The 25,026-nt window shown below is 42.6% G+C and overlaps 1 protein-coding gene across 1 annotated transcript; it reads left to right on the top strand.

The window, feature by feature from the left end:
• Window positions 1-1,605: 1,605 nt before the first annotated feature.
• On the top strand, window positions 1,606-23,564 carry COQ2 (coenzyme Q2, polyprenyltransferase). Its single transcript, XM_088836438.1, has 7 exons — window positions 1,606-1,903; window positions 10,548-10,714; window positions 14,923-15,044; window positions 16,675-16,760; window positions 18,282-18,415; window positions 21,955-22,143; window positions 23,004-23,564. The coding sequence occupies exons 1-7, from the start codon at window positions 1,651-1,653 to the stop codon at window positions 23,166-23,168; spliced, it is 1,116 nt and encodes a 371-aa protein (XP_088692564.1). The 5' UTR covers window positions 1,606-1,650; the 3' UTR covers window positions 23,169-23,564.
• Window positions 23,565-25,026: the final 1,462 nt, after the last annotated feature.

Below are 25,026 nucleotides of genomic sequence, written 5' to 3'. Positions count from 1 at the left end.
TCCACCTGCACTGAAGGAGACCTGTGTTCCATACCTGGGTTAGGAATATCCCCTGGAGAAGGAAATGGCAACCCACCCCAGTATTCTTGCCTAGAGAATTTCATGGACAGAGGAACCTGGTGGGCTACAGTCCATGGGGTCCCAAAGAGTCAGACACAACTGAGCCACTTTCACTGAAAGGGGACTATCAACAATCTTATAGGACTCAGCCTGTGGGAGCTGATGCAAACTCCAGCTAGATAGCGCCAGAATTGAGTAAATTTTCAGGACACTTGGGTGTTGCAGAAGTGTGTGATGTGTGGAAAATCCACACATCTGGTGTCACAAGTCATACAGTGCTGTAGTTGAGAATAAACAGGTACAGGAGAATGTGTGTTTTTTCCTTTACAAATATAGAATAAAATTTCCCAGTGCCTGGATCCCGCTGTCTACAACTGAACAGAGTGTTCAGTATGGAAGCCCTTCCACATTCATTATGTTTCTTCTTTCCCATAATGCAAGAAGGAAAAGGGGAAGACAGAGGATGAGACGGTTGGATGGCATCACCGATTGGATGGACAGGAGTTTGAGCAAGCTTCGGGAGTTACTGAACTAGTTGTGAACTAGTTTCCTAAATTTATTAAGGACTACTTCCTTGGCCACCACCACTGGAGACTCAAGATATCACTGAATTACTGATCAGGGTTTTAAAGATAGGCACTTAAAGACTAACCTAATTCCCTGCTGCTGCTGCTGCTGCTGCTAAGTCGCTTCAGTCGAGTCCGACTCTGTGCAACCCCACAAACGGCAGCCCACCAGGCTCCCCCGTCCCTGGGATCCTCCAGGCAAGAACACTGGAGTGGGTTGCCATTTCCTTCTCCAATGCATGAAAGTGAAAAGTGAAAGTGAAGTCGCTCAGTTGTTTCCGACTCTTCGCGACCCCATGGACTGCAGCCTACCAGGCTCCTTCGCCCATGGGATTCTCCAGGCAAGAACACTGGAGTGGGTTACCATTGCCTTCTCCGAACCTAATCCCCTAGAACACTAAGATTCAAACGCAAGACTTGCCCACGGTCACACAGTAATGATTTAATGGGATAATACATGTAAAGTGCCTGTCAAGGGGCCTGGCACACAGCGCCACCCAGGAGTTGACTAGAATGAAGTGCTCAGACCAGATGTTCCAGCTGCAAGCTCACAGGACCCCACACACTCGCTGCCTCTGGGTTATACGGACTCTGAATTGACTATCAAATTTAAGGTTTTCATTTGCGCAATGAACGTCCCTTAACCCTGAATATGGCTTTAGTTTACATTCTGGGCTTTAGGCCGTTTGGTAACCTTTTAGCTTTAAAAAGGAAACAGTTTGTACTGCAAATCAGTATTGGGCTTCAGTAGGTTTTTCTCAGGTGGTTTTTATTTTATTTGACTTTTCCCTATAACAGCCGCTACGTATTTTGATACCAGGAATTCCTTTCCCTGAGGAACTCCTTCACAGCGCTAGGTGACGCGACACTTGCCATTTCACGTTACTCGAGAGGATCGGGCCACTGGGCCGGGGGGCCGGACCGGCGCGGACGGTCATCCCGCTGACGTCACCGCGCACCCTCCGGCTGACCCGACGCTCGGGATGACGTCAGGCCCTTGCGGGTCCAGCGTCTGCCGAGCGCCATGCTGGGCGCCGGCGGCGCGGGCCTCGCGCGGGGCCTACGGGCTGGGGCGCAGGCGTGGCTGTGGGGCGCGCGCGGCCGCTCCCTGGCCCTGGTGCAGGCGGCCAGCGGGCTCCACGCGGCGGGCTGGCAGCCCTCGGCCGGGCGCGGGCCGGGCGGGCGTCCGCTGAGCCTGTCGGCAGCCGCGGTGGTGAACTCGGCGCCCCGCCCTCTGCAGCCCTACCTGCGCCTCATGCGGTTGGACAAGCCCATAGGTGAGTGCGGTCGGGCGCGGCGGTCCGGGGGCTGCGGGCGTCCTGGAAATGAAGCCCGAAAGCCGCGGCTTGGCCTCCAGGTGTTCGTTACTCTCGAGAAACCCGAACAGGGCGATCTCCGAAGTGCCCGGCCGGCTGTCACCCCTCCCTGAATCCTGAGCACCTGAGCGGCGCAGAAACTCCGCTCATTCTACAGACCGTGTTTGTAAGTTGTGAATCGAGCGGAAATTCCGTGCCCGCATCCCTGCATTTGCGCAGATTTACAGTGTGCAAGCACTTCCACATTCATTATGTTGCATCTTTCCCATAATGCTGCAAGGACCCCAAAGCAAATGCAGAGGAAACCGAGGCTCTTTGGAGAGTCAGACCGGATGATGCCGAGTTTCTTAGCTCTTTGCCCTGGCACTGTTTGTAGCACAAGATATAATTCATTCGAATGCTGCAGGCATTGCACTCGAGTACTACTTACCAGCTCATGGTCGCCTCCTAAGGGAGGATTTCCTTGACTTTTCTGTGTAACGTATTCACCTTTCACTGCAGTCTCTATCTCTTTATCTCTCATTTTTCTTCATAACCTTCGCCGCTGCTGCTGCTGCTGCTAAGTCACTTCAGTCGTGTCCGACTCTGTGTGACCCCATAGACGGAAGCCCACCAGGCTTCCCCGTCCCTGGGATTCTCCAGGCAAGAACACGGGAGTGGGTTGCCATTTCCTTCTCCAGTGCATTTATTGGTTGATACACTTTTCCAATACAGGGTGAAGTGAAGTCGCTCAGTCGTGTCCGACTCTTTGTGACCCCATGGACTGTAGCCTACCAGGCTCCTCGGTCCATGGGATTTTCCAGGCAGGAGTACTGGAGTGGGTTGCCATTTCCTTCTCCAGGGGATATTCCCGACCCAGGAATCGAACCCGGGTCTCCGCATTGTTCAGTTCAGTCGCTCAGTCCTGTCCGACTCTTTGCGACCCCATGAATCACAGCACGCCAGGCCTCCCTGTCCATCACCAACTCCCGGAGTTGGAAGACGCTTTTACCATCTGAGCTACCAGGGAATCCCCTCCAATACATCATAAACTCCACTTATATGGGACTTTTATTTATAGTGTCTAGAAGAGCCTGGCAGTAATATTGAAAGATTGAAGTCCTACTGCATCGCCTAGCCTTAGGGATAGAAAGAGCTGTGGCAACTTTGTCCTTTCAAAAAACTCCCAATCTGGTTAAAAAAAAATATAAAGTATTGGGTGAGTTGGGAAAGTATGGGATCAAATATAAATGATACAGATAGTAAGTACAGCAGGAAAAGAGTAATTATTGTGAATCTTCATTGCTGGAAAAAGTTGAGAAGAAAGTGTACCTCAAAGCAGTGGTCCCCAACATTTTTGCCATCAAGGACTGGTTTCGAGAAAGACACTTTTTCCCAATGTTGGGGGTTGGGGGGAGTGGCATGGTTTGGGGATGAGTCAAAGTGCGTTTTGGACTTCCCTGGTGGCTCAGCTGGTAAAGAATCCAGCTGCAATGTGGGGATCTGGGTTTGATCCCTGGATTGGGAAGATCCTCTGGAGAAGGGAAGGGCTACCAACTCCAGTATTCTGGCCTGGAGAATTCCGTGGACTGTTTAGTCCGTGGGGTCGCAAAGAGGTAGACACAACTGATTAACTTTCACTTTCGCTTCAGTTTTCAAGTGCATCACACTTATTGTGCACTTTATTTCTATTATTATGACATCAGCTTCACCTCAGGTCATTAGGCATTAGATCCCAGAGACTGGGGACCCCTGCCGCAAAGGACAGGTAGATTTTGCAGAGGAGGAAAGAGTTCCTCACTGGTGGGAGAATTATTTTTGCAAAGACTTAAGGGTAGAATGTTGGTACACTAAGGATATAAGCTCATCTGGAACCCCAGTTGAGCACAGAAAATAGTGGGCATCAAGGCTGGGTAAGAGCTGAACGGAATAAGAATGGACAGAGGGGAGGGTGGGGTGGAGGCTGAACTCCAGGTAATCTGGCTGACGGCATGTACCATTGCAGTGGATGGCAAATACATTCAAATGTTTAGATGTAGTCCCTCCACCTTTGCTCAACTAAGACCCCCAATTTAGGCCTTGTTTTTGGTATTCTAGATTTCTGCACTACCAATTTGAGATCAGAGCACTAAGAATTTATAACAATCAGAAGTTAAAGTATAAAAGTCAATTAAATGATAGGCACAGTCCTGTTATCATGACCCATGGCATTTTGGGGCCAGATTCAAGTTGATAGGCATAAAACTTTAAGCCTAATTCTAACCTGAAGCCTAATCGTTGTTATTCTGTTGTTGGGATCTCTGTCACAGAGCCGTAGTGTAGGTTTATGGGCATCTAATATCAGCAACTGCTCTAAGTCCCATTTCCATAAATCTCTGGCTTCTCCTTTAGAGGCTGGACCACATAATTAGAGTCTGTAAAGACTTTATATATGAGTAAAACTCTAGAGCCAGACTTCTTTGAATCTTCACTCTGCTCACTTGAGAGACCTACTACCTCTGGTAAGTTACTTTACCCCTCTGGGCCTTCATGTCTCATCTGTAAAATGAGGATACTAAGAATACTGACTTTGTAAAGTTTTCATGAGAATTTGTTAATAAGTGTCAAGTCCTTAGAACAGTGCTTGATACAAGAAATGCACATTGCTTGAGAAATTGGAATTGGAAAAGACGGGGTAAGTAGTGTTAACTATGTTAGGAGGATACCTTCGTGCTTGCTTTGGTTCTAAATAAGATGACTGTAGGACTTTTCAGACAGCCTATTAACAGTCTCAGTACTGTGCTGTGTGCTAAGTCGCTTCAGTCATGTCTTGACTTTTTTCAAACCTGTAGACCGTTGCCCGCCAGGCTCCTCTGTCCATGGGGTTCTTCAGGCAAGAATACTGGAGTGGGTTGCCATGCCCCTCTGCAGGGGATCTTCCCGACTCAGGAGTCGAACCCAGGTCTCTTATGTCTCCTGCATTGGCAGGCAGGTTTTTACCACTAGCCCAGCCTGGGCACTCTTAGTCCTATTAGAATTCATTCAGCAAGCATTTTTTTGAGCCCCTGCTGTATGCCAGGAATAATAAATTGACAGTAGTAGAAGTCCAGATTTGATTTTTCTTTACTTAAATTCTTCTTTTGTGGGTATTATGTATATGGCTTTATAGTTTTATTTATTTATTTTTGACCGTGCTGGGTCTTGGTTGCTGCATGGTTTTTCTCTAGTTGCAGCGAGCAGGGGCTCCTCTCTCTAGTTGCGGTGCGTGGGCTTCTCATTGTGCTGGCTTCTCTTGTTGCAGAGCATAGGCTCTAGGCCCATGGACTAAAGTAGTTGCGGCTCATGGGCTCAGTAGTGGGGGTTCTCGGGCTCTGGAGCACAGGATCAGTAGTTGGGGCGCACGGGCTTAGTTGCTCTGTGGCATGTGGGGTCTTCCTGGATTAGGGATCGAACCCATGTCTCCTGTGTTAGTAGGTGGGTTCTTTACCATTGAGTCACCAGGGAAGCCCCTATGTGTGATGTTTTAATTTACTGAAGTTTGCTCTTGTTAAAAAGTGGATTTCACTGTTTTTCAGAAAGGATTGCAACTTCCTACAACCATGTCACAGACTGCATTATTTCAGAAAGTTTCAGCAGGTGGCGCTCTTTCCATTAAATTGGTGGTATAATTGGTTTTACTGCATTTATGGCTGTTGGTGTTGTCTTGAAGATACTATTAGTACATGAATCTTCTGTTCTGTTATGTTCAGTCGCTCAGTCGTGTCCGACTCTTTGCGACCCTGGGGACTGTAGCCTACCAGGCTTCTCCATCCATGGGATTCTCCAGGCAAGAATACTGGAGTGGGTTACCATTTCCTTCTCCAGGGGATCTTCCTGACCCAGGGATCGAACCCGGGTCTCCCGCACTGGAGGCAGATGCGTTAACCTCTGAACCACCAGGGAAGCCCTAGACAGTTTATACACGCTCTCTGGTCCACTCATCACCTTTCAGAATGCTTGCTTAATTTATTTGTAATTTCCCAGAGGGTTTTTACTTTTTCTTTTTTTAATTTTATTGTGGTAAAAGTCACATGACATAAATCATACTATTTTAATCATATTTAACTGTAGAGTTCAATGGGACTAAGTACATTCACATTGTTGTGCAGAGAGTTTTTACTTTTTCTGTAATGACTGTATCTTTCTAAAACCTATCTGTATCCTCACTATCTTTCTTCATGGGAGAGAGCAGAGTGAAAATACCATGTTGATAATCAGTCGCTGAAGTGTCATAGGGAAGACAAAAGCATGTTGCTAAGTGTCAGCAGAGCAAAAGGGAAAACAAATAATGCATGGTGTGCAGAGCTCTAGATATCCAGAGTGATAGTCTGGAGGCAGACTGTCTACATTTGAATTCCAGCCACGTTGAATTCTGCCGTGTTTCGTCTGTGTTGTTGTTCAGTCACTCAGTTGTGTTGGACTATTTATGACCCCGTGGGCTGCAGGTCACCAGACTCCCTGTCCTTCACTGTCTGCCAGAGTTTTCTCAAATTCATGTCCATTGAGTTCCTGATGCTATCTAACCGTCTCATCCTCTGCCGCCCCCTTCTCCCTTTGCCTTTAATCTTTCCCAGCATCAGAATCTTTTCCAGTGATTGGGCTCTTCACATCAGGTGACCAAAGCATTGGAGCTTCAGCTTCAGCATCAGTCCTTCCAATGAATATTCAAGGTTGATTTCCTTTAGGATTAACTGGTTTGATATCCTTGCAATCCAGGAGACTCTCAAGAGTCTTCTCCAGCACCACAGTTTGAAAGCTTCAGTTCTTCAGTGCTCAGCCTTCCTTATGGTCCAACTCTCACACCTGTAAATGACTACTGGGAAAACCATAGCTTTGACTCTACGGACCTATGTCAGCAAAGTGTTGTCTCTGCTTTTTAATATGCTGCCTAGGGGCTCAGAAGGTAAGGAATCTGCTTGTAGCGCAGGAGACCTGGGTTCAGTCCCTGGGTCAGATAGATTCTCCTGGAGAAGGGAATGGCAACCCACTCTAATATTCTTGCCTGGAGAATTCCATGGACAGAGAGGCTTGGTGGGCTACTGTCCATGGAGTCACAGAGAGTCAGACACGACTGAGCGACTAACTCTTTCACTTTCAGGTTTGGCTAGGTTTGTCTGTGTGGCCTTGGGCAAGTTACTTTCTCAATGCTTCAGTGTCTGTGTTTGTTAAGTAAGTATAATAGCCTCCTGCATATGTTTATTGTGAGAATCAAAAGTATTACATGACAGCACCTGTCGCAAGTACACACTGAATTTGTAATTGTTTTTCATTATCACTGTCATTAGCATTGTCGTAACAACTCTAAGAGGTAGGTATTCTTACCCCTCTTTTGTAGATAAGAAAGACTGAGCGTTCAAATTTAATATACTTGAGTGTCTGATATCACTTGCTAGGAGCAGACACTAGAACCTTCATTACAGAAACCTTCCTCCTCTGTGGGAGTACCCTACAGCTTCCCATCAGTGCATGCGGAACCTACAACACAGACTTACGGCCAAGGAAATCTTGACACCAACATGAAATGCTATAGGTGGTTACGCATCTTTGTCTTTAGAATTCTTTTTTAAGTGAAACCGTCAGTTCTTATTGCATCAGGAAAATGCCTGTGAAGTAGTGGCCTTTCTTTTCTATCAGAACAGGTTCAGCTAGCCACTCCCGTCCCTCTGAACTCTACTGGTAGGTGCAGGAAAAGGGAAGTGCTGAAACCCACTGTGTATTACTTAACCTCTCCGTGCGTCTGTTCCCTCATCTGTAAGTGGGAGTAATAATAGTGCCTACTTTATAAGGGTGCCTTTGACGATTAAATGAGTTTGCATAGAGAGAGCATCAAGAGCACTGCCTGACACTGCACCAACATTTACGGAACGTTACTGTTGTTACTGTTTGAGATGGGCCACACTGAGTGTGAGTCTGTCCAAGACAAGCTAAATTCAGCCCTAGGCTGGTCCTTCCGGTGTTTTAGCCTCTCCTTGCCTTGCCTTTTCTGCAGTGTGTGTTTAAACCCCTTTTGGAAAGGCTTACCTGATTTTTCCCTGCTCCATCCCCAGTTAACTTGGGTGGCACTGTTTTATGCCTTTGTAGGATCCTGTACTTGCCCTCTTGTTGAATTGGTCTATTTTATTGTTTGCTTAACTGGGTTTCTCCCTTTTGATTTACAAGCTGTAGGCAGAAACCATCTCTGTCTTAGTCACCATTGTATTCTCAATTCCGGGAACATCTCCGGTACAAAGCATGCGCTTTATAAATATTTGCAGATGAATAAAGCTTAAATTTAATGAAGCTTAAACATTATCCTAATGACTTTGTCATCTGACCATTTTCGTGCAGTATCTGATTTCTTTAGCCACATGGCCTATTTCACTTTTTGAGGAGGAAGAACTTATCCTCCACCCTTCTAAGAATTAAGTTGACATGAGACAGATTAATAGGAGATAATCAAACAAAAGTTTAATTGTATGAATGCTGGAGAGAGACCCAAGAAGAGTGAGCAACTCACCAAAATGGTCAAAATATCCTCATCTTAAATACCATCTTTAGCTAAAGACATGGCAGGATATTGCAGGTAGTGATTTGGAACCTCAAAGGGGTGGGGAGGAAGATAATTCACTGGAGATAGAAAAGCAAATGTTTAATAAACAATTATCTCTGGTCTCCAGGTCCTACCAAGTTTCCCACATCACACCTAGCCCATATTTTTTGCAGTTATCTGATGATAGCACTATTCTATAACAAGAAAACTTCCTCAATCTTCTGTTTCTTAAAGGTAATCAGCCTAAATTAATCCTCATGCCAGAGGGACAGATTTGAGGGATTTGGGGGGGGGGGTTGTTGTACTCTTATATTTCTCAGTAGGAAAGGAAAGCTTCAGTTGAGTTCAGTTCAGTCGCTCAGTCGTGTCCGACTCTTTGTGACCCCATGAATCACAGCACGCCAGGCCTCCCTGTCCATCACCAACTCCTGGAGTTCACTCAAACTCATGTCCATCGAGTCGGTGATGCCAACCAGCCATCTCATTCTCTGTCATCCCCTTCTCTCCCACCCACAGTCCTTCCCAGCATCAGAGTCTTTTCCAGTGAGTCAACTCTTCGTATGAGGTGGCCAAAGTATTGCAGTTTCAGCTTTAGCATCAGTCCCTCCAGTGGACACCCAGGATTGACCTCCTTTAGGATGGACTGATTGGATCTCCTTGCAGTCCAAGGGACTCTCAAGAGTCTTCTCCAGCACCACAGTTCAAAAACATCCATTCTTCGGCGATCAGCCTTCTTCACAGTCCAACTCTCACATCCATACATGACCACTGGAAAAACCGTAGCCTTGACTAGACGGACCTTGGTTGGCAAAGTAATGTCTCTGCTTTTTAATATACTATCTAGGTTGGTCATAACTTTCCTACCAAGGAGTAAGCGTCTTTTAATTTCATGGCTGCAATCAGATCCACAGTGATTTTGGAGCCCAAAAAAATAAAGTCTGACACTCTTTCCACTGTTTCCCCATCTATTTCCCATGAAGTGATGGGACCAGATGCCATGATCTTTGTTTTCTAAATGTTGAGCTTCAAGCCAACCTTTTCACTCTCTTCTTTCACTTTCATCAAGAGGCTTTTGAGTTTCTCTTCACAAACTTATCTAATAGGCACTATATACAAACAGTCATTGAAAGATTTTCTTTTGAAAATAGGATATCTGTTCTTTTGAAAATAGGATATCTACTAAAGTTCATGTGTGAAATCTCCATCCCTATAGTCTCCTTGACTTTAGCTTAATTTCATCTAGTTTAAGAGCTGAGTACCAGAACTGCTCACATTTGTGCATGTAGTGTTCTAGCAAAATAATTTATAAAAAAAAAAAAAAAGTAGGTTAATCCCTCTCTCCCCAAGTCATTTTATTATTATTGTATTAACAACAATAAATAAAGTTTTATTCACTTTTTTGAGCAGGTAATACATGCATATAATAATGCATAAGACATGATTCAAAAGGTACAAGGGTGTATGTAAAGTGAAAACCAAGTTCTTTGACTCCTTTTTCCGTACCAGTTCTCTTCCCTGAAAGCAACTGTTAGTATCAGTTTCTAATGTGTCCTTCCTGGCATAGTTTATGAACATGCATTCAAATGTATATATTTGTTTAATGTGTGGATGCCTGTGCCTATATATACATGTACACACACACATATATAGTAAAAATTCTCAGCTTGTCCTCCATAAGATCATTGGTAACCTCATCAGAATACATGAGTATCCAGATCCCCGGAGTATGTCAGACTTTGGTTTTTGTCAACCTGATAGGTGAAAAATATTATCTCAATGTAATGTTGATGTGTGTTTATCAGGTTGAGTATCTTTTCATTGGTATAAAAGCCATTTGCATTTTCCATTATGTTTTTTGTCCCGTATTTTTCAGTTGGGCTGTTGATGTCTCTCCAGTTTCTGGGAACCCTACATATTAGGGAGAATATGTCACTCTGACATGAGTTTCAAGTTTATTTTCCCATTTTTGTCATGTGGTTTTGACTTTGTGTTCCTCACTTCTTTTGGATGCCACATTCAAGCAAGTGAAAGCAGCTGACTAACCTGAATCTGTACCTTGTTGTCTCTCTTTTCGCTCAGGAACCTGGCTGCTGTATCTGCCATGCACGTGGAGCATCGGCCTGGCAGCGGACCCAGGGTGTCTCCCAGACTGGTACATGTTGTCTCTGTTTGGCACTGGAGCTGTTCTGATGCGGGGAGCCGGCTGTACTATTAACGACATGTGGGACCAGGACTATGATAAAAAGGTAGATTCATCCCAGAAAGGCACAGAGGGGCCCTTCTCGGTTCTGCAGAGTAAGACCGTGGCCTGCCTTTTGAATGCCACGTAAAGAGGCAGGATCACTTGGTGTCCTCGCTGAAATAACAAGTGCCGGTTATCCTCTTAATAGCTGGTGTTGTAAAGTGCAGAGAGCTGCCTTTCTTAACCCAGGAGCAGCTGTGGGGGCCGTGTGCACTTCCTTTTTACAACATGAATGCAAACTTGAAAGGCCAGAGTAAGGATATTGGAAGTGAAAGTGAAAATTCCATCCTGAACCCGTAGGTGTCTGGAAGAACTGTCAGCCTTTCCTTTGAGAACTTTTGGGACCAAAGCTATTCCTGTGTAAATCAAACCTTAATTTAAATGAACCAAGGCAGCCCTACTAGCATTTGCAGAATATAATTTCATCTTTTTTTTCTCCTTAGAAAAAACAATACATGCTTACTCTGAAACACTCAGTACAAAAAATAGAAAGGATAGAAAATGCCAGTCTTCCTTATCCACCTTCCCCAAGCCCCGAGAGAAAACTTCATTTAAAACTTGATACATTATATTTATTTTCCCAAGGGAAAGGTCCGTTTTGTTTGCCTTTTATTCCAACTGCCATACTATAACAAGTACAAGCTCATTAAATGCTTGAGTAAATAATCAAGTAAATATTCAATTTGTAAGAAATCCAGGATGAATTATGTAAAGTAAATAATCATATAACACATAAAGTGAATAATCTTCTAGGGTTTGCCTTTCCTGTAAGTCTGAGTTTTTCTTAAGTAAAGCACACCTATAATGATATTTAGTTCACATTAGTATATTTTTTAATACAACAACATTTATCAAACACCTACTGTGAATGAGACACAGTGACAGATTCTGGGATTGTGTGGATGAAAGATAACATTGCTGACTTCAGTTTAGTACTATTAGCTATCAAGAGATGGTGTCCATTAAGAAACTTACTGAAGACCACCTTCTACACCTTAGCATCATGGACGGGGTTAGAGAGAACTTTTTCAGGTAGGGTAAGGTGACCTTTAAACTATGACAGAATAAGATTCCAAAAATAAAGGCTGGGCTGGAAGGTGAAGGTCACCCTAGGCAGAGGGAATAGCAGATCCAGAGGCATGGCTGTGAGCTAAAGTCTGTGATGCTTGATGGCTGCAACTGTGGGTTTGTGTGTGTGGCTGGAGGGTAGGACAGTGGCAGAGAGTCACGTGACTCACAGTAAAGGCATTTCTGTGTCTCGCTGACCCAGTTGGGATGCCTTGATCCGTGCCAAGCGATGCATATTTTCTTGATTTGGGGTTTGCACATCCTGGTCGATTTTTCATTCTATAACCATATGAACGAGGCTTCTAGTGTATATCCCTTCAGAATAATTATTGAACACATTTAGAGCAACTTGGTGTCAGTTTCCTGATAGTGATATTGTAAAGTTTTGTAGAATGTTCCCCTTGGAGGAAACTGGATAATGGATACACAGGGTTTCTATATTTCTTAAAATACAGAGATTTTTTTTAAATTGCATATTAATCCACAGATTATTTCCAAAAATTTAATTAAAAATTTAATTTAAAATAACATAATCAAACCAACCAACTTTTTCTACTTCTAAAATTAACAAAATGGAGCCATTTTAGTTTTCTCTTAAATGATTTTTTTTCTCCCTAGATAAAAGGGAACTGATTAGATATCGTACATCTCCCCCATGCCATTTTTCACTGATTAGAAGAATCCAGAGTCTGTGTTGACATACAGCAGAGCACTTAAGTGAGTGTTTTATAGCTGTGGTTTTGCTAACATGAATTTTAAAATGTTATGAGCATCTCTTTGAGGGAGTGGGATAAAAAGCTTGGTCAAATTGTAATGCTTACCTTACAGTTTCTTAAAGGCTGTATATCCTTAAGTATATGTTTATGGCTGAAGGTTTTGCTTAATATGTGTGTATGTGTTAGTCACTCAGTCGTATCTGATCCTTTGCGACCCTATAGACTGTAGCTCGCCAGGCTCCTCTGTCCATGGAGTTCTCCAGTCAAGAATACTGCAGTGGGTTGCCATTTCCTTCTCCACTTGGTTAATATAGTAGATGACTAAGTAAATTGCTGATACATTAAATGATAAGTGAATTGCTATCAGGTTATATGGGCTAAATGTGTTTTGTTGATAAGGTATGTAGTCTGCTGCTGCTGCTAAGTAGTTTCAGTCATGTCCGACTCTGTGCAACCCCATAGATGGCAGCCCACCAGGCTCCCCGATCCCTGGGATTCTCCAGGCAAGAACACTGGAGTGGGCTGCCATTTTCTTCTCCAGTGCATGAAAGTGAAAAGTGAAAGTGAAGTCGCTCAGTCGTGTCCGACTCTTAGCGACCCCATGGACTGCAGCCCACCAGGCTCCCCCATCCATGGGATTCTCCAGGCAAGAGTACTGGAGTGGGGTGCCATTGCCTTCTCCAGTGTAGTCTGCTAGTCATGTGATAAACATTATGTCCAAAAATCTCAGTGCACAGGTGTCAATGATTTGGTTTTGTCAGCTGTGAGCATTCTAGTTTCATAAAAAGCACATAGAATGTGTTTTTTGATTATCATGTTACATCATTTTTAGTCTTTTGATGGGTGCTTTATTTTCAGCTCTCAGGTTTAGCCAGGGGCAGTTTCCCTCATACTGAAGGGGCAGTGTAATCTTGTGATTAGTACCGTGCTTGGTGGGACTGGACTGACTGGACTGCCACCTTCATGTCTGTGACCTTGGGAAGTTACTGAGCCTCTCTGTCTCAGTTTCCCAAAACTTAGACATGGCAAGAACTTCAAGTGGCTAAAAACAGTCGTTATAAGGATTCAACAGTGCGATGTGTATATAACTCTTAGATTAAGTAGCCTACTGTAACACTCAAATACTGGCAGGAATAGGCATAATATCCTAAGTCAAATATAAGAACATAAATATTACTTCCACTTTAAACTACAAGAACCAAATCACGGATAAAATATTCAGTTCTGGCACTAACCAAGATGAAACGTGACAGTTTCTGACGAACTGTTTCATTGCACAGCGAGGCATGCTCTACATCTGGTCAGCGCAGTGTTTCTATAAAGGACCAGAGAGTGAATATTTTGGCTTTGTGGGCTGTGTAGTCTTGTTGTAACTACTGCATTCTGTCGCAGCATGAAGCAGACACACAGTATGTAAGAACATGGGCGTGTCACTGATTCAATGAAATTTTATCTGTGGACACTGAAATTTGGATTTCAGCCTACTTGCATGTGGCACAATACTCTTTCTCTGATTTACTTTCAATCACTAAAAAAGTAAAAGCCATTATTAGCTCATAGTGCCATATAAAAACAGAAGGCTGAATTTGGCTCACAGGCCGTAGTTTGCTAAACCCTTGATATAAGTCATGCAGAAATACGTTATATTAATTATAGTTAATATTTATGGCATCAGACATTGCACTGTGAGGTAGGTGCTATTATTACCTCTCCCTCTCTTTTTTTCGTTTAGTAAGTAAGTAACCTAAACCTGAGGGAGGTCAAGTAATTTGCCAGAATTCACAGAGCCAATAAATGATGGAATTGGATTCAAATGCTAGGCTCTCTGGTACCAGATCCTGAGTTCTCAACTTCCAGCAGTGCTGAAAATTTTGGTTATGCTGTTTGTTTGTGGTTGAGTTTAGAATAATCACAGGGTTTCAAACCCTGGCTCCCTGCATTGGAAATTTGAAGTCTTAGCCTCTGGACCACCATGGAAGTCCCATTCCCACTTTCAGACTCAGATAATCTGTCTTCTTTCTTCATATCTGACATCTGATTGCAGTGCTTCCCATACTCACATGATAGCATCCTTATCTGACATGCTCTGCAGTTTTCTTTCCTGACAGTCCCGTTATTTTTGTCCCTCGTTACTCTGTGGAAATGGCGCATATACTTGGTAAGCTGGTTAGCTAAATAGTTAGATCGGGAAGTGGCTTTGTTTTGTTTGTAGATGGGGATGGGTGACAGAAAGAGGAATGAATGGTGGGACTTTTTAGTTCTTTTCAGAGTTTTAAATAGGAACTTTGATTCTTGGCACTACTTCCAGTGTTCACTTCTTATTCATGTATCTGTCTTAGTGGGTGTCATGGGCCAGTCTCTTAACTCAGTGTTTAAGTAAATAATTGAGCTGTTTCTCGACACTAAGGGATCTGTTTCCTGTGTTAAGGTTACAAGAACAGCAAGTCGCCCCATAGCTGCTGGAGACATTTCAACTTTTCAGTCCTTTGTTTTTCTTGGGGGACAGCTGACCTTGGCCCTGGGCGTTCTTCTGTGTCTGAATTACTACAGGTACAGTAAATGTGTTTTTCATAATCGTGCATAAAATCTCTCGTTTGGTACAGAAGTAGATATAAGATAGAATTGAAATACCTGAATCACAAAGTTGTTTATTACCTAATCAAGCATCTGTAAAGTTAACAATCTAAGTAAATCACCGCATATTGTATAAAGTCAGGAGTGCTTTCGGCCAAAGGAATGATGAGATCAGCAATTTCATTTATCCTGCACCACCTCCAGGACTTACACTGTGTGTTCCCTGAAGGGCTCAAGGCACTTTCCTAGGTTTTCTAGGTGCATGCATGGGAGTGTGTGTATGATTTTTCCTATCCGTGTAGTGTCTCTGAAGTGGTAGGGGCAAGAGAGGCAGGAATGATTGTACTCACTTTGCAGAAAAGGTCTTTCCCAGAGTCATATTCCTAATCAGCGACAGAAGAAAAAAGGACTCATTTGTGAACCTCTTAAACAGAGACAGAATTAAACTTTTGTGTGTCAGATGGCTGCTTACTACATAGTGCTTCAGTAAGACAGAAAAGAGGAGGAGCTCAGCTAAGCATTTGGAGACTAGACTTACAGCATATCTTATCAGTCGAGTGATAACACTTTGAAAGGTTATTCCTGGAGGGGTGATGCCAGGTGAGCTGTGAGCATCCTGAGAACATCTGATGTCCTCCTCCTCTCCTAGGTGCTTTGTGACCTTATCTTCCAGAGAAATAATGCCTTGTCGTGCATACAGGGAGGGGTATTTGGACTCCCATTCTTTGTTAGGACTTCTCAGTTTACCTGCTGTCTTGATGTTTTAAAGTGAAATTTAGACAGGCAGTAGCATATGGGGAATATCGTGTTGGGTACTGGGGCCAGATGCCTTAGGCCTGAGTCCAGCCCTGCTGCTGACTAGCTGTTACGACACATGGCAAATTACTTTCTCTTTGTGCTTTAGTTTTTCCCTCTGCCAAAAAAAAAAAAACAGTCAACCAAGTAGGAAAAAACTGCCCATCTCTTAGGGTTGTAGTGAAGATTATTACGACTTAACATATGTAGAGCAGTTAGAGTAGTGAAGTCTCTTAGTCGTGTCCAACTCTTTGTGACCCCATGGACTGTAGCCTACCAGGCTCCTCTGTCCATGGGATTTTCAGGCAAGAGTACTGGAGTGGGGTGCCATTTCCTTCTCCGAATATATGTGTTAGCTATTCTTATTTTGTTTGGTTGTTTATAACACTGAAGGTATTTTCTTGTAAGTTATTTTTGATTGGAGGATAATTGCGTTACAATGTTGTGTTAGTTTCTGCCATAAATGTGAATCAGCCATAAGTACATAGATACCCTCTCTATGGGTATCTATGAATCAGCCATAGATACCCTCTCTCGAACCTCCCTCTCACCCCCCATCCCTCATTGCACCCCTCTAGGTCATCACAGAGCACTGAGCTGGGCTCCCTATGTATAGCACTTCTAGTGTTTTCTAATCATCCTTTATAGTAATTAAAGTTCAGGAATCAAGGTCTAGGAAGAAAATTTTACCAAATAAAAAGGTGTAATTTAAGATAAATCATTTCCTAATTAGTATTACTATTGTTATCTTTTAGTGATTTTTAAGAGGTGGCAACACTAATCTTTTTAATATTTTTTTTCTTGATTTCAGTATAGCTCTTGGAGCATCATCCCTACTTCTTGTCATCACATACCCGCTAATGAAACGAATTACATACTGGCCTCAGTTAGCCTTGGGTGAGCTTGAAATAACTACATAAGTGTCTCCTTTAATATCCTCAAGCTATGCTTTTATATATAATGTCGTACACATGTGTGTATAATGCGACAGAGATAAAATGTCGGGTCAGTCATGAAATTTTCCAAACCAGGAATAGATTTTCATATTATAAAAGAGGGCAATGAGCTGCTTTTGTTGGCTAAAAAAATCTTGGATGTTTACTAACGTCATCATCATTATTTCCTGAAATGTTCTTAAAAATCTGGGTATGTCATGAAGAAAAAAATTAGCTGCCTCGAGCCTACCCGTCCTGAAGATGCAGTGTCCTGAGAACAAGGGTCACGGTTTGTGAGAGCTTCCTCTCTCTCTGTGAAGCCTTCCTTAGACTTAGCCAGTCTCTCTCATAGCACTGTCATGTGGCACTTACTCATTTCAACAGCAGTTCGACAGGAGGATACTGAGAGCCTGCCCTGTTTCCCTGTTAGTAAACTGTAAATGCCTAGAAGATACAGTATTCTTTATATGTGGATGGTGCCGCATCTAACATGGCACTTGGCGCATCATAGTTATCAACAAATATTTGTTGGTAGAAAGAGGAAGATACGTACGTAAGTCAAAATGTATTACAAAAATAACTTCCTAGATTTTTTATTCTGTTCCTAGAATAATCTTGAAGAGTATTAAGAAAGCTAGTATATTTACTTTAAGTACTTATTGAAACCCTAACTTTTACTCTGTGTCAGGAATCATACCAAGTGCTAGAAAAATAAAAATGACTGAAACACATTCACCGTCTTGAAGGAGCAAGTCCCTCGGGTACCTCAGACTCAATGAGTCCCAGACGTCTTTTCTCAGATATCCTTTTTTTTTCCTCCTACGTTAACCTGTTTCCACTTAGAATCCCTCTTCCTCAGCTGATGAAGTGCCTCTGTGGTCTCACAGAGCATGTGTGTCAGCGTGCCTGAGGGACTTGCAGGTTGGAGATATCTAGCAGGTAGTTCAGTATCTGATCTGAAGCTGAGAGAAGTGATTAGGCTGACACAGAGATATTTAGGAGTTGTCCCCATATGGATGTTTGTTTATAGTCCTTAGAGAGAGTGTAAGGAATCATTGTTTCTGTCTGTACTCTTTGTAACTTGAGGGGGAAATACAGCAATAAGGAAAGGACACAGGAGTTTGATTCAGACAGGTCCGAGTGCAAACCCTAAGGCATCTACTATTTATTGGTTGTGCCAGGCGTCATACTAGGTAGGACACATGTTCTTCCCACGAAACCCCCTATTTATCGTGGGATATTATTCTCTCCGTTAGCAGTGTAATTTTTAATTAACCTTTCTGGTTCTGTTTTCCTGTTTTGTAAAGTGTTGCTAATAACTACCATAGACCCTTGGGAGGATTTAAGAAAGAAATGTGAGAAAACAGCGCACACAGAGCCTAATACGTGGAAGCACTTGATACATGCAGATGCCCCCTTCCTTCCCTGTGGAGTTTTAAAGTACATTTAGACTTTTCTTCTCTTTCTGTTTCACTAATTGTAGGGTTGACATTTAACTGGGGAGCATTGCTTGGATGGTCTGCTATCAAGGGCTCCTGTGATCCATCTGTTTGCCTTCCTCTTTATTTTTCTGGAATTATGTGGACTCTGATATACGATACTATCTATGCCCATCAGGTAAAGAAATATCCTTTTTTGTAACTTTGGTTTAACTGTTGGTTTTTGTTTTTCTTTTAAGAACTTTAAGAAGCAAATTAAAAGGAAATGTTTTTTCTTTAGGCTTTTTTTAAAAATTGAGGTAATTGGTTTATAACGTTATGTCTGTCATTTGTACAGCATTGTATTTTGACTTCTGTATACACTTCAGGGTTCAGTTCAGTTCAGTTCAGTCGCTCAGTCGTGTCTGACTCTCCGCGACCCCATGAATCACAGAACGCCAGGCCTCCCTGTCCATCACCAACTCCCAGAGCTCACTCAAACTCATGTCCACAGAGTCGGTGATGCCATCCAGCCATCTCATTCTCAGTCGTCCCCTTCCTCTCCCGCCCCCAACCTTTCCCAGCATCAGAGTCTTTAACAGTGAGTCAACTCGTCGCATGAGGTGGCCAAAGTATTGCAGTTCCAGCTTCAGCATCAGTCCCTCCAATGAACACCCAGGATCGATCTCCCTTAGAATGGACTGGTTGGATCTCCTTGTGGTACAAGGGACTCTCAAGAGTCTTCTCCAGCACCACAGTTCAAAAATATCAATTCTTCGGCGATCAGCTTTCTTCACAGTCCAACTCTCACATCCATACATGACCACCAAAAGTTTAGTTTCCACCCATCTCCATACTTTTGACTCCCTTTATCCATTTTGCCCTGCCCATAGCCCCTTCCCCTCTGGTAACCACTAATCTGTTCTCTGTATCTATCTATGTGTTTAGTTTTGTTTGTTCATTTATTTTTTTTAATATTCCACATGTGAGTGAAATTGTATGGTATTTGTCTTTTTCTGTCTGACTTTTTAATACAATATTTTATCTAGCATAATACCCTCAAGATACATCTATGTTGTTGCAAATGGCAAGATTTTTTATGGCTAAATAGTATTCCATTGTATGTATATAACACATCTTTGTCAATTCATCTGTTGATGGGCACTTAGGTTGCTTCCATATCTTAGCTTGTATATAATGCTGTGATAAACATTGGGGTACATATGCATCTTCTTGAATTAGTGTTTTTGTTTTCTTTAGTAGATACCCAGAAGTGGAATAGTTGGATCATACAGTAGTTCTGTTCTTAACTTTTGAGACATCCCCATACTGTTTTTCCACAGTGACTGCACCTGTTTATATTCCCACCAGCAGTGCCCAAGGGCTCCTCTTTCTCCCTCACCTTGTCAACACTTGTTATTTCATGTCTTTCTGATAGCCATTCTAACAAGCATGAGGTGATATCTCTTCGTGGTTTTGGCTTGCATTTCCCTGTTGATTAATGATGCTGAACATCTTCTCATATGCCTGTTGGCCATCTGTATGTGTTCTTTAGAAAAACTCTTCAGGGCAATGTCTGTTCAGACCGTTTGCCCATTTACTGACTAGGGTTTTTTTGTTGTTGTTGAGTTCTTTATATATTTGAATATTAACACCTTACTGGACATATGATTTGCAAATATCTTCTCCCATTTGGTAGTTTGTCTTTTCACTTTGTTGATGGTTTCCTTTGCTGTGCAGAAGCTTTTTAGTTTGATGTAGTCTTATTCGTTTCTGCTTTTGTTTTGCTTACCTGAGAAGATATATCCAGAAAGATATTACTAAGACTGACATCAGTCAGGAGTGTACTGCCTGTGTTTTCTTCTATGAGTTTTAGGTCTTACATTCAAATCTTTAATCCATTTTGAGTTAATTTTTATGTATGACATAAGACAGTGGTCTAGTTTCATTCCTTTTGCACGTGGCTATCTAGTTTTCCCAACACCATTTATTAAAGAAAGTTTTTTCCATTTTATGTTCTTTGCTCCTTTGTTGTAAATTAATTGTCCATGTACAGGTGAACTTATTTCTGGGCTCTCAGTTCTGTTTCCAGTGATCTATATATGTTGTTTTTCTGCCAATAGTATGCGATTTTGACTATGATAGCTTTGTAGTATAATTTGAAATCAGAATATATGATACCTCCAGCTTTGTTCTTTTTTTCTCAAGATTGCTTTGGCTTTTTGTTTGTGTCTTCGTTTCTTTTAACAATATCTCCAGAGTACAGGTCTTTTACCTCCATGGCTAAATTTATTCCTAGGTATTTTGTTGTTGTGACTGTAAATGAGATTATTTTCTTAATTTCTCTTTCTGCAAGCTCAGTGTATAGAAACACAGCAAATTTTTGTATATTGGTCCCCTGCAGCTTTACTGTACACATTTATAATTTCTAATAGTTTTTTGGCAGCATCTTTAGGGTTTTCTATATATGAAACCATGTCATCTGCAAATAGTGATTGTTTTACTTCTTCCTTTCCAATTTGGGTGTCTTTTCTTTCTTGCTCAACTGCTGTAGCGAGGAATTCCAGTACTATGTTGAATAAAAGTGGCAGGAATGGGTATCCTCATCTGGTTTCTGATCCTGGAAGGACAGCTTTCAGATTTTCACCATTGAGTATGTTTGCTGTGGATTTGTCTTATATGACCTTTATTATGTTGAGGTACATTCCCTCCATGCCCACTTTGCGTGCAGTCTCTAATGTTACATGACCGTGATTACAACAGTAAACAGAAATGCTTACAAATCAAGTTGCTAGAGGAGACCAGTGTGCCACGTGTGAGTGTATCAAGACGTAGCTCTACTTAAACAGGAAGGGTTTGATGGGAGAAGCAAGGAATAAACTGAGCTGGAAGTGAAATATGAATGGATGTGGTTAGGTAGCAAATGATCATTTTTCTACATGTTTGATTTTAGCAAGATTGAAATATATAGGAAATCATCGAGGTTTGAGAACTCTGAAGTAAAGAAGAGCTATGTGAAGAATTAGACTTGAGTTTGATTTCTAATTTAGTAAAAGTTAGTATAGGATTGTAGAAGTACAGTGATGCATAGAAATAGACCTGGAAGATCATTTTAGCAGCAACATTTAACTTCGATTTGGCCTGCACATTCGTCTTGGATCAGCTGCGTTTCTGAGTTGCGGCCGTTTTTCACAGCTCATGGTGTGTCTGCGTGGTTTTTGTGTTTTGTTTTTCCACTGTGCTGGGTCTTTGTTCTGGCACACGGGCTCGCTCATTGCAGCACACGGTCTTCGTTGCCCAGCAGCATGTGGGACCTTAGTTCTCCAACCAGGGACTGAACCCATATCCCCTACACTGGAAGGCAAGTTCTTTACCGCTGGACCACTCGGGAGTCCATTTCTACTGGAATTAGATGTCAGTGATGCTTGCACAAGGCTTCTCAGCTGGCCCTAATGGTAAAGAACCCACCTGCCAATGCAGGAGATGCGGGTTCAATCCCTGGGTCAGGAAGATGCCCTGGGGGAGGGCATGGCAACCCACTTCATTCCTCTTTCCTGGAGAGTCCCGTGGACAGGGGAGCCAGGTGGGCTATAGTCCATAGGGTTCCCAAGAGTCAGATATGATTGAAGTGACTAAGCATGCACACACGCACTGAATTACATACTTCAAACTGGTGAACTTTGTGGTATGTGAATTAAATCTCAGTAAAATCAATTTCTTACTGCTTTCCAATGTTAGGATAAGAAGGATGATGCTTTGATTGGGCTTAAGTCCACGGCACTGCGGTTCCGTGAAGACACCAAGAAGTGGCTCAGTGGCTTCAGTGTGGCCATGCTGGGGGCACTGAGCCTGGTGGGAGTGAACAGTGGTCAGACTGCGCCCTACTACACTGCCCTGGCTGCTGTAGGAGCCCATCTGGCTCACCAGGTTTGGTCCTTTTCTCTCCTTTTCCTCTTTTTTCCTTGGCATAAATTATAAAAATCATTTAAACAAAATGCCCTCTGTGTTTTACCAAGCAAGACACTTCCTAAAACAATTGCTTGGTTTATACCGATTCAACTGTCCCTTCCCTGCCCCAGTATGCCATATAAAAAAGCTAGCTGTATTATTTTAGAGAAACAGTATAAACCTAAACCTAGATATTTTTTTCCTTCTGATTTTCTTGGAATTATTTCTGATGCATGTCTAGAAAAATTTGAGCAATGTCTTAGGGTTGTGACTTGAGTTGAATTACTCTGAAAGCAAACTGATCACCGCAACCATGTTTTTTAAGTGTGGGCATCTATTGATGGTTAGCAAACTAATCACTCGTGTGTTTGGGTCCCACTGGCATTGAGACCAAGGCAAGGTAAGACACAAAATGCTAAGATGTAAACAGAGTGAGGGCCAGGCACGTTAAATATCTCTAGATGGAGAGCTGTGCTGCCCAAATGTAGCTTGCTCTTCTGCTGAGAAACATTGCTCCGAAGAGTAAAGCTAAAACTGAGGGTAGGAGCTGGGGGAAGCAGACTTTAGATCAGTCAGTGTAAGGAAGAACTTTCTAAATAGAACCAAAAATAGCATGTGTTGCATCTCCAAGTGCTCCTCCACCTGTCCAGTGCTGGTTTTTAGGACAGCTTAGAGGCTGTCCATTGAAAGATATGGTCGATTGTTTCCTACGTTGGGAAATAGTCTCAGGTGCATTAAAGGCTTCCTATTGCTTAAAATTCTACAACGCTATCTTCTTCATAGTGACATGTTTATCTGTGATTCTGAGGTCTCACACAGCATGTGCTCTTTCCTCCTAGATTTATACCCTGGACATCCACAGACCTGAGGACTGTTGGGAAAAGTTCGCCTCCAACCGAACAATAGGACTAATAATTTTTTTAGGGATTGTCCTTGGGAACTTGTGGAAAGCAAAGGAGACAGATGAAGCAAAGAAAAATTTAGAAAATAGAATAGAAAATTAGCAGATTAAGTTTATCCTGGGATTTTTAAAACAAACTTTTACAAAACACTTTCAGGTCTTGTTACCACGTAATTAGATTTGAATAAGTCTTATAGTATGTTACTGAATTACAGACCAGTGGATGAAGTTTTAGAGCATTTTGACCTAGATTTTAGTTCAAGTATGTACATGTCAGATTCTTCTCCTGTCACAGGAACCAGGGACTGTTTAGGATTTGCAGTGACCTGGAGTATTTAAATCAATGCTTTCTTCCTATTGTAATCCTCATCTAGAGTTATAGGAATTATATGATTTTTAGCACTTTAGCAATAAAAACTCATATATGTCTTATCTAAATGAATGTCTCTAGGAAAGTGGACTCTCTTTTTAGGGGAAACAATAAAAGCTGCTACAGAAAGTTGGGGCTTACTGTTCTTTGCATTGACCTTTACTTACTGCCAAAAGCTATAATTCAGGGAACCATTCTGGTTTTTATATTTTAGGAGAATTTAAGTAAGTAAATAAATTTTTTTTTACCTACTCTACCTGTACATACTGGTGTTATTTTCAACCCTGACATTTATTTGCAAAGCCTCTGTGTGCAGCCATAGGGACTAGAATGGGCAGGCAGTCACCAGGGACTATTTTAGTTTCTGTTTATTCTGTATCTCAGCTGGTTGTAATTTATAGGATAGTGGTATATTGGTTAAGTGTAATAACTATTTCTTTCCTTGCCCCCTTCAGAATATTCTCAACATAGGAGCCAGAATCATTTTTCTAAGTCCTCTATCAGATCATGTCCTTGCTTTGCTCAGAACCCTCCAGGACCTCCCCAGTCACTGAATACACACTTAAGTCTAGTCACCTGGCAAGCCCACCATGATCTGGCCTTGTCTGTGACTCGTCTTCTCCAGGGGAATCTTCCCGACCCAGGGATCAAACCCAAGTCTCCTGCATTGCAGGCAAATTCTTTACCGTATGAGCCACCCGGAAAGCCCCCATTAGATAGAGTTTGGAATATGTTAAAACCTGTTAAGGGCTGAATTGTTTTGCCCTAACATTCCTACAGTAAAGTCGTAACCCACCCTCAGTAACACAGAACATAACCGTATTTGGTGACAAAGTCTTTAAAGAGGTTAGTAAGTGAAAATGAGGTTGTTGGGGTAAGCCCCAAACCTCTGTGACTGGTGTCCCTGTCAGAGGAGATCTGGACACACAGAGACACGAACACAGAGAGATGACTGAACGCACGGGGAGAAGATGGTCGTCTGCAAGCCAAGCAGGAGGCTTCAGAAACCAGCCCTTCAACACCTTGACCTCAGACTTCTGGCCTCCAGAACATGAGAAAGTGAATGTGGTTTTTAACCACCCTTTTGTTACGGCGGCCCAAGAAAACTTAATACCAAGCTGTAGTTACTGAAGTGTACGGAAAAGATACTTTACAAATGCAGTTACTAGAAAGCACCCCCTTTTCCACCGCAGGCGTGACTTTTTTTTCTCAAAGCACAAGTTTTAACCCATATGGTGCCTATAACAGTAGTAAGCGGAACACAACCCTCCAAAGATGTCCATGTCCTAATGCCAGAGACAGAAAATATATCACCTTATATGGTAAGGGGGCTTTGCAGATATAATTGAGGAGGATCTTGAGGCAGGGAGATTATCCCAGCTTATCCAGGCGGCTGCAGGGTAATCACAGTGGTCTTTCCAAGAAGGAGGCAAGAAGGTCAAGTCAGTAGTAGAAGGTGTGATGACAGAAGCAAGAGGTTAGAGTGACGCAATAGCAGGTTCACAAGCCAAGAAGTGTGGGTGACCTTTAGAGGCCAAGAAGGACAAGAACAGCATATCCCCTCGAGCCCCTGAGGGTCCCAACCCTGCCG

Source organism: Moschus berezovskii, chromosome 5, assembly GCF_049115385.1.
Source record: "Moschus berezovskii isolate FMDL1 chromosome 5, NW_MosBer_1.0, whole genome shotgun sequence".
In the NCBI taxonomy this organism is placed as follows: Eukaryota; Metazoa; Chordata; class Mammalia; order Artiodactyla; family Moschidae; genus Moschus; species Moschus berezovskii.
The sequence above is the reverse complement of the archived record's forward strand: the minus strand, read 5'-3'. Positions and strand labels throughout refer to the sequence as shown.